At 46.1% G+C, this 12950-nt stretch overlaps 1 protein-coding gene across 3 annotated transcripts in view; it reads right to left on the bottom strand.

Annotated features, from left to right (window-relative positions):
• The window catches only part of Cracr2a (calcium release activated channel regulator 2A), a 91156-nt gene that overhangs the window by 65320 nt on the left and 12886 nt on the right, over positions 1-12950 (bottom strand). For all 3 annotated transcript variants that reach the window (XM_021732199.3, XM_040281096.2, XM_040281098.2), the window contains exons 2-4: positions 11055-11303; positions 1525-1636; positions 328-514 (exon numbers count right to left, since the gene is read on the bottom strand). In XM_021732199.3, coding sequence (XP_021587874.1) covers positions 328-514; positions 1525-1636; positions 11055-11270 — 515 coding nt within the window. In that variant the 5' untranslated portion in view covers positions 11271-11303. The remainder of the gene's footprint in view (positions 1-327; positions 515-1524; positions 1637-11054; positions 11304-12950) is intronic.

Genomic DNA, 12950 nt, shown 5'->3' with positions numbered 1-12950 from the left:
GAACCCTAAGGCCTGGCCTGGACCTCTGATGTGGGAGCACCCCTTGGAGGATGAGGCAGACCCAAGATTTGTGATGATAATGTACAGCAGGAAGGGAAAAGTGGAGAGGGCAGGAGAAAAGGAGAATAGGAATATTTGCCAAATTTTAAAAAAATATAATGTGGAGACAGATCTGACTGTCAAAGGGCAGGATGTAAGAAGCAGGGAACCTCACTGGTCAACCATGGGGACTGTCACTGCAGGCTTAGCAAATACGAATTATTATTGGAGCAGATGAACAAATTCCTCCTAGGCTGGGCTCCATCCCAGGTCGCCATTCCCACTTACTCTTCCAAAACTTTTTGGGCTCCTAGTTTGTCCATCAACCTCTGGAACTGATCAGCTTCCTCATCTTGGTCCATGTTGCCCAAATCTTCATCCCCTCGGAACTGGTACACCTTCTCCTCTTGGAGCTGGGCCACCTGTTCACCTGCATCCTCCTGACCTGGATTATTCTGGCTGAAGAAGAAGTGACCTGGGGGTACAGGGGACAAGCATCTCAATTAGACAATCCTCACCCAGGAAGAGCTTGGCTTTCTCTGTTGCCAGGAGTCATTTGAAGTTCATTTGAGAGAAACAAAAGGGAAAACCTCTGATAGCAAAGATCTGTGGGCATAATGCCCCAGACTTTGTGTCTTGTGTCCATAAGATTCTTCTTGATGCCAGACCCTGGGAAAGGCAGATGCCTGACGGGTGGGAGGACTCCTTTGTGGTTCTCAATCCTCTACAGTCTGGTTTAGAACACATTTGTTTGTTGATTTTTACTTTAAACAAAAATATCTTTCCCTCTATTGCTCTCCAGCAGCCTGAAGATCCGTGGTCCAGAGCATCATTCCTGTCATCCTCCCTAGCCCTGCTCCCCTTCACAGGTGTGTGTTACTCTGCACACTCACACTGGATATAATAGAAATGTTGCTGGTTGGTTTTTCTGATCTGATAATGTGTCTGGGTTCATTATTCTTTTTGTGGATCTCAATTCTCCTTCTTGCTGGTTATTTTGAGAAGGACTGGTCTATTCAAATGCTCTAGGAATTTCTCTGATGGCTGGTATCCCTCAACCCATCTGAAACTCAGCCACCCTCAAATTGAAATAATCCATATAGTAGTCCCATTTCTTTTCCTTTTCACTTTTTTTTTTTTTTGTATATCAAGGCAGAAAAAGAGGGGCTGAGACTCTCATCACAGCTCCCTCTTTATGCTAAGCTTTCCAGAGCTCCCCTCCATTCCCCTTGCCATTCTCAGTGGGAGGGGCCTGGGCAGGGACACTGGATGGGTAGTGGTGTAAGCAGTTGATGTGGGCATGTGAAAGAGGCCCCCAGTCATCTAGAGTCTGGCAGCCTTGAGCTCTGCACCCCTGAGATGAGGATAGGAAAGCCCGTACTGAATGGTCTGCAGACCTAGAGGGGAAAGAAATGCACTTTATGTAGCATTAGACAGACTCACCTGGGGTGAGTCCTGGGACTCCTAGTACCTATCTAAACTTACTAAATCCAGTGGTGAACTCCTCCGGGGTCAGAAAGCCATTTCCATCAGCATCCAGGGCATCGAACACATCTTCCAGTTCCTCCAGGCTGAGGGGCAGCTCCTTGTGGAGCCTCTGAAAGCAATCCAGACCGCATTGGTTAATGCTTTGACAGTCCTGGGGGCTGACCAGGGCTGCAGGCCCTTCTGCCTAAAGTGTCTAGAGTTTGACTGTCCTACAAGAGCCATGAGACAGCTGCTGTGTCTAGACTGCTTTCCAGTCTTCCTCCTCCAATGCCAGGGAGAACAGCTGCCACAGGTATAAAGCTACCAAATTTTTGAAGGTGGAGGGGGGCTACCAGGGATTGAACTCAGGGGCACTTGACCTCTGAGCCACATCCCCAGCCCTATTTTGTATTTGTATTTTATTTAGAGATAGGATCTCACTGGGTTGCTTAGTGCCTCACTGTTGCTGAGGCTGGCTTTGAACTTGCGATCTTACTGCCTCAGCCTCCTGAACCTCTAGGATTACAGACCTGCCTCACTGTGCCTGGCTCCAAACTGGCACTCTTAATATCTGTACAGGACCAAATATCTGTAGGAAGACACTTCCATGACATGGTGATATAAGGCTAAATGAGATAAGGAAAGTAAAGTACAGGACACAGCACGTGGTCTGTGAGAGAAGGCACTCAATTAAAGTGGGGAGGGAGGGGGAAAGGAGCAAAGGAGGGAGTAAGGGAGGGAGGGAGACCAAAGACACAGAGAGAGTGACCCTCCATGGCCTGGAGGCACCTGGTAAGTGAATGGCAGAGTTAGGTTCTCCATCCTGGTCTTTTCCTCTACACAAACCTCTCTGCCATGCTGCCTCCCCAGGGAGCAGGTGCAGGTCACTCACTCTCAGAGGCCTTCTATGTTGGAGGCCCCTCATGCCCCAGGGCCCCAGTACCACTTTTGTAAGTTTCTGGATGCACACTTTGGTTCTCAGCTCTGAGGGGATGCATAGCTCCTCTTCCCTTTGAGTGGCCCATGCTCATTACCCCTAGTGTGTGTTCCACTCTGCTCCCCCATGGCTGACCCCTAATTCCTGATAATGTATTAACTACCAATGCCTTAAGGTATCAACCCCCAAGAGTATTTATACTTTAAAGGGGGACAGCACAAGATGGTGTGAGAGGTCATAAAAAAACACTGGACATGACCCCTGGGCTGAGTAGCCCTTGATGGCATGAGGAACAAGTTTCTGAGCTGTTGATGTTTCCTTCTGGCCTTCTGCCTGATGGGCAACGGCCCCAGGTCAAGGTTAATGTGCTTTATTGAAGCCAGTGTCCTCTCATGCCCTAATAATCTGTGTCCAAATGAGGACTCCCCAAGGAAGTTCATAATGTCTCAGCTGATCAACAGCTCCTCTTCCTCCCAGTCACCCAAGGGGCAATTGCACAAAACTGCTCCCTTGAAAGTGACAGCTGAAGACAATGAACACAGAGCTTTATGGAAAGGAAGGTATATACTCACCTGAACAATAAAACAGAGCTTCAGGTGTGAAAGCCTGTAACATGGCTTGCAAGAACACTTGGCAAGATACTACAGCAATCTCCTAGCTGATAAGCCATGAAGTTTAATTTGACAGGTACACGCATTACGGGAGACTAAGATGCATTACAAAGTGGGGAGAGAGAATGATGTGAAACCCATTTTGAAAAACTGAATTAAATATGTATGGGTTTTTCAAAAAAGAAAAGAGAATGAGAGGATGTGCAAAGATACTAGAAACGCATCTGCTTAGCATACAGCAGCATCTCTGGCTTAGCACAGTCTATAAACCAGCTGTCTCAAAAACCTCAGCAAGGGAACATGGGGTGAAGATGGAGTCAATTTTGCAAGCAGGAAGTTTATGAGCTCCACTTGAAACAAAGGGTATCACTGGAGCTCCTGGCAAAGCCAGATTCCAGTCCTTTCCTTGGGATAAGCCTTCCTCCCTCCCCTTCTCAGCCTGAGGTTGCTGGATCTGATAGAAAATAGGGGATTTCATGTTATGCTGGACCTTGAAATATGCTGGAAAGAAAGTCCAGAGGTCTGTGGGACCTTCAAATGCCTTCCCCCCATACCTTGTCCCCTGCTAGCATGAACTAGGGAAGCTCTTCCATACCTTATTTGGGCACATTCCTCAATCTAACAATACTTGGACCACAAATGCCCCAGATTATCTAATCCTAATCCCTCTTCTCTACATTGCAAATCTGAATAATAAAACAGAGCTGCAGGTGTGAAAGCCTGTAACATGGCTTTTTTTTTTTTTTTTTGGTATTGGGGATTAAACCCAGGGGCAATTTACCATTGAGTCACATCCCCAGCTTTTAAAAAATTGTTTAGAGACAGGGTCTTGCTCAACTACCAAAACTGGCCTTGAACTTGCAACGCTCTTGCCTCAGATTCCAAGTTGTTGGGATATGAGGCATGCGCCACCTGGCCATATCACACCTGGCCAACTTCCTCTCTCTACTGTAGGTGAAGATGGGGAGAGCTATGCTCTGTCTTCCAAGTAATTCCTCCTCTTGGCCTGGCAATTAATGCTGACTGTTTCTTTAGCCTTTTTTGCAAGATGTACTACAGCAGTTTCTTTAACCTTTTTTTGTTGGCTTTACTTGAAAAGTCTTTTAGTCTTAATAACCATAATTATCTCTTATTTATCTTTCTTCTCAGGGCCTGCAGAGCCATGTAAAATCAATTTATTCTGGTATGGTCCCCTGGGCACCTGGTGCTGTCTCCATTTTTAACGGAGATAAGTAGGGTGGAGGGGAACAAGATTATTTATTCCACTGTGCAATAGGCCCTGGAGGTTCTAAGATCCTCCGAAAGTGGCAGTGGAGACCAGAGCTGGGATAAGGAACCGATTTCTCATTCAGGGCCTAAGGAAAAGTCTAATGGTTTTCTAATGTCTAAATTCTTACCTCTGTGTCTGCTCTACACCTTTCCACCTACCAACCCACCACAACCACCACCATCAAGTTCAAGGTCTCTCTGGCCAGTCCCACCAGGAACTAGTCTTCTGTTTCACTTATCACATTTTGCACATAGCAATGGGAAGGTCTATTTGCCCTGGTCGCACTGCCCACAGCCCCAGGGGCTCTTGGGGCCTCCTTGACTCCTTGAAACCCCAAACTCCTTGAAACTCCTTTTTCATTCTCAGCTCCTGTGTCATTTCCTCAGTAAGACCTTTGCAGACATACAGACTCCCTGAGCTGCATTTCCCTTGTTTACAGTCTTATCTCAGTTTGCATTTTGTATACCCACAGATGCGATTAGCTAAATGTCCTCTCCTGTGGTGTGCTGAGAACAGGGATCTTGTTCATTTTTACTCACTGTTGTGTCCCCAGGGTCTAGTCCAATGCTGACAAATGTGAAGTATTTGGGTATATGTTGAACAAATGAGTAAATAACTGCATGACTAAGAGCGATGGCGGGAGATCCTGGTATCTTCGTATCTTCAGGGCGTTGGTCTAGACCTCACATGCTCCGGATCCTGACTAGCCATGCTGCTGATTCTCAGCAAGGGCTTACAAAGTGAGACTTTCCAGGACCTGGCACAGGAAGTGAGCCTGCAGCAGCAGTACTGAGAGCTCTGACTCCCGAGCCATGGCAAAATGATGGCTTTCCTCGTACTCCAGCCAGATCCCTGGACCTTCCTGGTCACCGGCCCAGGAACATGCCTCATTGTGGCTTAAAGCACGTGGTTGCACAGCTTCAAACATGCTCAAGCAAAACTTCCATTAGAGAGAAAGCCAGAGGGGAGGTCCATGTTTATGATCTTCTGCCTTTGGGGGCCTCCACAGCATTCTGTTCTGCCTTCCCTGGGGTATATAGCCCAGCTCCCATTCACCCTAGGGGGGGATGGGAGGTTGGAGGAGGCAGCATCAACCTCTACCCTGCTCTGTACCTTGGTGTGCATGGCTTGGGCTGCCTCACCTTGAGCCCTAAGGAATGGAGCCAGCTAGCTATAGAGTGAGACTTATGAGGCTGTGAGTCCTCAAATAAACTTTTCCTCCAGGTTTCCCAACATCTGCATTCCTGACATCTGGGAATAGAAAATTCTTTGTTGTGGGGGCCAGTGGAAGGGAAGGAGGTGGGGGAGTGTCCTGTGCATTCTAGGTTATTCAGCACCTCCCTAGCCTTTACCTACTAGATGCCAGTAGCAGCTCCTTCTCCAGTCATTTCAATCAAAAACATGTTTCCAGACATTGCCCAAGGTCCTCTGGGGAGGCAAAATCACTGCCACTCATGTAGATTGGACACAAACAAGAGTAGCAGCCACTGGGCAGGACTGGAAAGTGCCCTTTTTAGCAGAAATGCCCCTTTTTTTCTCTGAGGCAGGACAGATGACTCACACCCAAAGTCACACTGGATGGTGTAGCCATTGTGGAAAATGGGATGATGTTTCCTCAAAAAGTTAAAAATAGAATTGGCAAATAATCCAGCATTCTAACCCCAAAGAATTGAAAGCAAGAACTTGAAGAGCTATTTGGACACCCATAGCCACAGCAGCTATTATGGTATGGATGTGATTTATCCCCCAAAAGCTCAGGTGTGAGATGATGCAAGAAGGTTCAGAAGAGAAATTATTGGGTTGTGAAGTCTTAACACAATCAGTGAATTAATCCTATGTGGTAACTGAAGATTGGTAGGGTGTGGCTGGAGGAGGTGGGCATTGGGGATATGTCTTTGGGGCACATATTTGTATCTGGTGAGTAGAGTCTTTTTTCTCTGCTTCCTGATCATGTGAGCCACTTCCTTCTGCTATACTCTTTTGCAGTGAGTCTCCTGCCTCACCTTGAGCCCTAAGGAATGGAGCCAGCTAGCTATAGAGTGAGACTTCTGAGGCTGTGAGTCCTCAAATAAACTTTTCCTCTACAATTCTTGTTGGGTTATTTAGTCACAGAAGCTAAAAAGCTGATTAAAACAGCAGTGTTTTTCACAAACATCCAAGGGGTGTAAGTATCCTGAGAGCCGACAGACAGATGTTTAAACTTAAAGTGGTACATACTTAACAGTGGGACATTCAGCCCTATAAAGGAAGGAAATTCTGACATGGGCTACAATGTGGATGAATTCTGAAGATGCTAAGTGAAATAAACAGATGCAGAAGAACACAGGTCAGATGATTCCATAAAGAACAGGTACTTACTGTCGATAAATTCCTGGAGACAGAGAATAGATAGTGATTGCAGGGGCTCGGGGAGGGATAGTGGGGACTTACTGTTTTGTCAGTACAGAGTTTCTGCTTTGCAAGATAAAAAGAGTTCTGGAGATTGATGGTAGTAATGGTTGCCCAACAATGTGAATGTACTTAATGCCATCAAACTGGTTAAAAATGGATATGGTGGCAAATTTCATGTAATGCACATTTTAACACAACTTAAAAACATCACAGTGTGGAGAATACCAGGGACCAGGCTGAGATGTGGTACCCACACTGTGCATTTAGGGAGGGATCTCCAGGTCCCGGTGTTGCAGCTAAGTGCCCTACATGCATAAGCTCATTTAATTCTCCTCTAATGCTAGAAGGTAGCTATTAATAATTCACAGCTAAGGAACCATGGCCTGAGGGGTTAAGAGACATACAAATTCACATTACTAGTAAGCTGCCAATATGAGATCACAACTCAAGTCAATTAACCACAAAAATCTTTTAAAGTTTTCAAGTTAAACTAAATCAGAAGTCAGCTAACTTCTTCTGTAATTAACCTAAATCAGAAGTCAGCTAACTTCTTGTGTAAAAAGCTAGATAATATGCATCCATTCAGACTTTGTCACTACTACTCAACTCGGCCACTATCTTGGGAACATGTAAATGGATGAGCACAGCTGTGTTCCAACAAAACTTTACTTAGAGAAACAGGTATTGGGTCAGATTTGGTTAGCCTGCCAACCTCTAAAGGATTCTTAGCCATTTGGCTTAGCCTGAATTCTAAGACAGTGTTATGGTTTGGACATGAGGTGTCCCTTCAAAACTCCTGAGTTTATGTAGGAATGTTCAGAGGTGAGCTGATTGGATTGTGAAAGCTGTAACCTAATCAATCCATTCTAGTTTGAATGGAGTGACAGGGTGGAAGTTATAGGCAGGTGCAGGATGGCTGGAGAAGGGGAGTCATTGTGGGTATGCCCGAGGGTGTATCCTCTGGGCCCTCTTTCCCTCTCTCTGCTTCCTGGTCCCCAGAAGGTGAGAAGATTCCCTCCACTGTGCCATTCGGCTTTCATGTCCTGCCTCATCTTGGGTCCAGGGCAATGGACTCAGCTGTCTGTGTACTGAGATCTCTGAAACCAGGAGCCCCAAATAAACTTTCCCTTCTCTGAGCTGTTCTTGTGAGGTGTCTTGGTCACAGGGACAAAAATCTGACTTAACACAGGGAGGTGGGTACTTGGTTTTGGTAGATAACTTTTTAGACCTCTGAAAGCCAGAGAAGTAGGGTTTTTGAGACTCTCGGTTTTTTCAGAGAGCCTTTGGCTCCTCCTTTCTCCATCTTCCTTTGTGGAGAGGGGGAGTCCCTCAGGTCCTCCCCAGACCTCTCATGAGTGTCCTTGAGGCAGGACTGGTACGTGGGACCCTCTGTTTCTCTAAGGTACTGCATCTGCACCAACCCTGAAAAGCAGCAATAACCCCATCTCTGCCTGGAGGAGTCTCCATGAAACCCGAGAGGTTCCTTGAGGAGGATGGTGTGACACCGAGGGCCCACTGGTGAGGCGCAGGACTCGGAACTCCTATACCCCTGTTGACACAGGTCAGTGTCCATCACCTGCAGCCCTATACCAGAAGGTCCCCACGTGGAGCTCAAGCATCGGGCAGCTGGTGCTCCTACTCTCCACGCCACCCACCTCTGCTTCCTCCAGAGTTTCTTCAGGGGCCTCAATTTGAAAAATCTGCAGGACTCCTCCTTTGTTCTAGGTGCATACAGTATCCTTTTGGGCTAGCTACCTGCTAGTGGGCTCGGACCACTGTGGCAGTCTCCCCACCTTTTGGATAATTGCTAAGTTGATCTTGCTGTCTGCAAAAAAAGGTGTTTTTTGTTTGTTTGTTTGTTTTTAAGAATGAGAAAGAAGGTAAAACACATCAAGGGAGGAGCTTAACTTACTTTCTCCTTTTCAAAACAATTGCAGGCTCTGCAGAACCTTCTTCCAACTGTGCTTCTTCACCAGCTCCTGCGACCACTACTTTTCCCCTCCACTGAGCCCAGTCTCCCATGACAAATGTGAGCTCTCTCCTTTCCCTTCCCATGAGGCTGCACTGGGGACTGAAGGCAAAAAGGCAATGGAGGCCTGGCCCAAGGAATGGGAGTCATCCCAGGGAGTGGTCGCACCCAGAGGGCTATGTGGGGGGTGACAAGCCAAGATGCCTTAGAATCTGCCAGGACAAGGAAGGACAGGGGGATTCCCACAGGCAGCCATGGTCAACTCTGAGAAGGCTGAAGGCTGCTCTTCCTCATGTCTGTCTTCCCATCCTATCTGCCTCCTTGGGTGGCCAGAGGGATGGCGGTTCCATGACCTGCTTTGCTCTCTCTCCATCACACCTTGGCAGTCTGAAAGCTTCAAAGGCTCCATTGCCCACAAATGGAGGAAAACCTTGAGAATTAAGTAGATAGTAAAAATGAATGGCTTTGAGTGCAGCAGCCTGGGCTCCTTGGCTCCTCCATCTTCTTTTCTTCCCACCTGGATCAGGAGGGAGGTGGAGAGGAAGGTAGCTGGGACTAATGTTTCTGATCACATCCCAAGTCGAATACAAATGATTTATCTATAAATGTATACTTGGCAGTTGAAATTCACTGAGTCTCTTCCATTCTCATTAAAGAGAGGGGTTCAATGAGAGTTAAGGAGGAATGGACACCGAGAGTACTGAGCTAACAGCACACATGGCCCAGAGTCGATGCTCAGTGCATGTGAATTCCTTTTCTTTTTTTCTAGCTGAGCTAGGCAGGCAGGGTCTGGCAGGACAGTACAGTGGCACTTGCCTAGCACTGCCTAGCGTGAGCAAGGCCTTGGGCTCCATCCCCAGCACCCCTGCCCCCCAAAAAGTTAAGCATGTCCATTAAAACCACCCTAACAAACACTTCTACGGTGGACCTGTGAATGACAATTATGAAGCTCCTAGGTAGAGGTTAGTCAAGGGCTCCTTGAAATACCCCAAATCTGGCCTTCCATGTGGAGTGGGACTTGGGGAATCTGTTTCAGCAACAGAAACTTATTAGGGAGCCAGTTGCTGAAAACAAAGGGGTGCAGAGCTGGTGTTGCTCCCCAGGTCTCTTCCCTGGATGTGCATAATGGTGGGATGACCCTAGGAAATGCACGCAAACCCCATCCTGTGGGGCCAGGCAGAGGAAGAATCCAACACTTTATTTCATCCGGGTTACAGGCTCCTGCTGCGTAGCTCCCAGGGACGAGTGGAGATGGCATGATACTGATGAGTGTTCATATTTCATTGCCCAATTTTACTATATTCTGAAAATTTAGACTTAAACAAAACCTGACCATCATAGATTTTCCTCCTGACAGCACAGGCACACATCTTTTCCAAAAATGCTTTTAACAGAGCACACAAAGATGAGGTGAGGGCTAAGAGTTGCTTTCACAGTACTTGAGTGGGGCCTGTTTTATTTACTTCCAACTGGGTGACATCATCAGTAAGACAGTGAGAAGACATTGTGACAGTTAAGGTGGAAACTCACTAAACCAGGGCTTGGAACTACACCCCTGAACTGAACCTGGCTGCAACCTCTATTTCTATGGTCTATGAGAATAGTTTTTATAGTTTTTAAATGGCTGAAAAAGAAAGACCCAAAGAAGACTAACATTTGATGACATCATGAAATTATATAAAATTTGAATTCCAGTGTCCATAAATAAAGAGTTTTGGGAACTTGGCATGCTCATCTATCTGTTTATACATTGTCTGTGGATGACTTCAGGCTGTAACCACCAAGTTGGTGAAGGTGAGAGAGACTACCCACCTACAAAACAGAAAACGCTGGTTCTCTGGACCTTTATAAGTTTGCTGAGCCCACCCTAGCAATGGTGTGCCCCTAGGCTCTGCCACAGGCTCTCCCTCCAGATGTGCTTTGAGAGGGTTGAGAGCAAAGGTGACATGATGCTCAGAAATGCCCTCTCCCAGCATGCTGCATTAGACACTGTCCTATCCTAAGGCACACGCAGCAGAGATGACTTCTTTGAAAACAACAGATCCATGCCTTTCTATCTCTACTCTCAGAAGGTTCTTCTCTGTGTCTTACTTAAGTCTCTCATGTTACTATCATCATTTCTCACAATCCTGGGGAGTTTACTCAGTCAGAGAAGGGAAACGACCCCCAGTCTGACCTCAGGTAAAGGATAGAAATAGAATGAATGCAGGAGGTCCGGGTCCCAGTAGAGTTTGGGCTGACCTTCTAGAACCGAACTGAGGTCTTTTCTGTTAAGGATGTCACCTCCTGTGGGGCAGTTCTAGCTCAGGACAGGAATTCCCAGGCTCCTGGGTGTTCCAGGTGGGCTGGCCCAGCTGGGACCCTTCTTACCTGCAAGTCCCTTCTGGCGATGAAGCCCTTGCCTTCGGCATCACAGGTCTGGAAAAATTCCTGCGACTTCCTCAGCATGGCCAGCTGGCCTGGTGCCTGCTCCTGGGTCTCCCTGCATTCCAGGTGGTCCTGTGGACTCAGGCAGGCACCGCTCCCATCCGGCTCCCCACCAAGTCCCTGGGGTCTGCGGACCACTCTCTCACCAGGGGTAGCCATACGGATCGGCCAACTTCTCTGTCTTTTCCGAACCTAAGTATGAAGATGGGTGAGAGAAACAGGTGTGAAGAGGACAGAGTGGGGCTGGAAAAGAACCAGAGGGGATGAGAGGGAGGCGCAGAGCCAGTCACCGGTGTGTCCTGACATCTCTTAGCAACCGCCTCTTAATTAACAGAAGCTCAGGACACAGAAGAAGTGTGCCAGGATCGACAGCTAAGAGATCAGCTAGTCCGAAGGAGGGGAGGAGGCAAGAGTAGCTAAACAGGAATTTCCATATTGGAAGGAGTTGGGTAGAGGAAGTCTGAAAACAATTTCTCCTTATTTAAACAGCCACACAACAACTAAAACAGATCCTGATAAACCAGCTGCCCTTTATTGTTTTCTTAGAGGCACACTTTGTCATAGCCTCAATATATCCTTTTTTTTTCATGGAATTTTCACATCCCTCTGAGATGGATATTATTCACTCCCTTTTAGAATCCAGAATAAATCCATTTTACCAATATGAGAACATTGAGGATCGGAGAGGTTGAGTGACTTGACCAACATCACACAGCAAGTTAATGCAAAAGCTAAGATTTCAATTGAAACTCATAAAACTTGTACATTATTCCATCTTAATCTCACACTGTCCTAACTTCTCAGCACCACCAAGGGTGGAGAACTTCCCTTGTTCACATGCATTCTCTCCAACATCACTCACAATCAACAGGTTCTTGCTGAGCTCTTACCCAGTACTGCAGACCTCTGCCAGGATCATGAGCTCTGCAGTTCAAGTAGGGGAAAGTACAACCTATCCTCAAGGAGCTTCATGCTGAACTGCACTTGCCAGGTTTTGGTGATACCCTAGCCTGTGTTCATCCAAAATAGAACCAAAGACTAACAAAGGAATATTATAAAAAAAAACTTTATGCCAATAAAATTGGTAATTTGGCTAAGATGGGAAACTCCTTGAAAAACACACCAGAGATCAAAGTTCTCTCAAGAAGAAACAGAGACAAATGACCCTATTAAAAAAATTAAACTGATAGTTAAAAATATTTCTATAAGAAAACTTTAGGTCCAAAAGCTAAATTGAAAAATTCTACCAAATATTTAAAGAAGAACTTATACCAATTCTACCCAAGCTCTTCCAAAAAACTGATGTGTAGGAACTACTTTCTAAGAGTATACAAAGGCCAATATTATCCTGACACCTAAAGCTGGAAAAAGATAGTACAAGAAAAGAAAAATACAGTCCAACTTCCCTTGTGAACATAAATGCAAAAGATCTGTAGAAAATTTTAGCAGATTGAATCCAACTTCATATATAAAGTCAGGGTAGTATATCCTGACCAAGCAGGGTTTATCCCAGGTATGCAAGGATGGCTTAACATTTGAAAACCAATAATACAATTCACCATGCTAACAAATTTAGAAGGAAAAACCTTATGATCATCTTTATAGATGCAAGAAAAGTATTTAACAAAATTCACTCCTGACAAAAACTCTCAAATAACTAGGAATAGGAAGGACCTTTCTATCCCAACCTGAACAAGGGCATCTCCCAAACAAATCCAAAACACCACCAGCTAACATTGTCCCTAATGGTGAAAAACCAACGTTCTTCCCTACCATCCGTGAAAAGACAAGAAGGTCTGCTCTTACCACTTCTATTCAGCATTGTGATGAAGATTCTAG

The sequence above is a fragment of the Ictidomys tridecemlineatus genome, chromosome 6 (assembly GCF_052094955.1).
Source record: "Ictidomys tridecemlineatus isolate mIctTri1 chromosome 6, mIctTri1.hap1, whole genome shotgun sequence".
Lineage (NCBI taxonomy): Eukaryota > Metazoa > Chordata > Mammalia > Rodentia > Sciuridae > Ictidomys > Ictidomys tridecemlineatus.
Note: the sequence above shows the minus strand (reverse complement) of the source record. Positions and strands in the feature narration are given on the sequence as shown.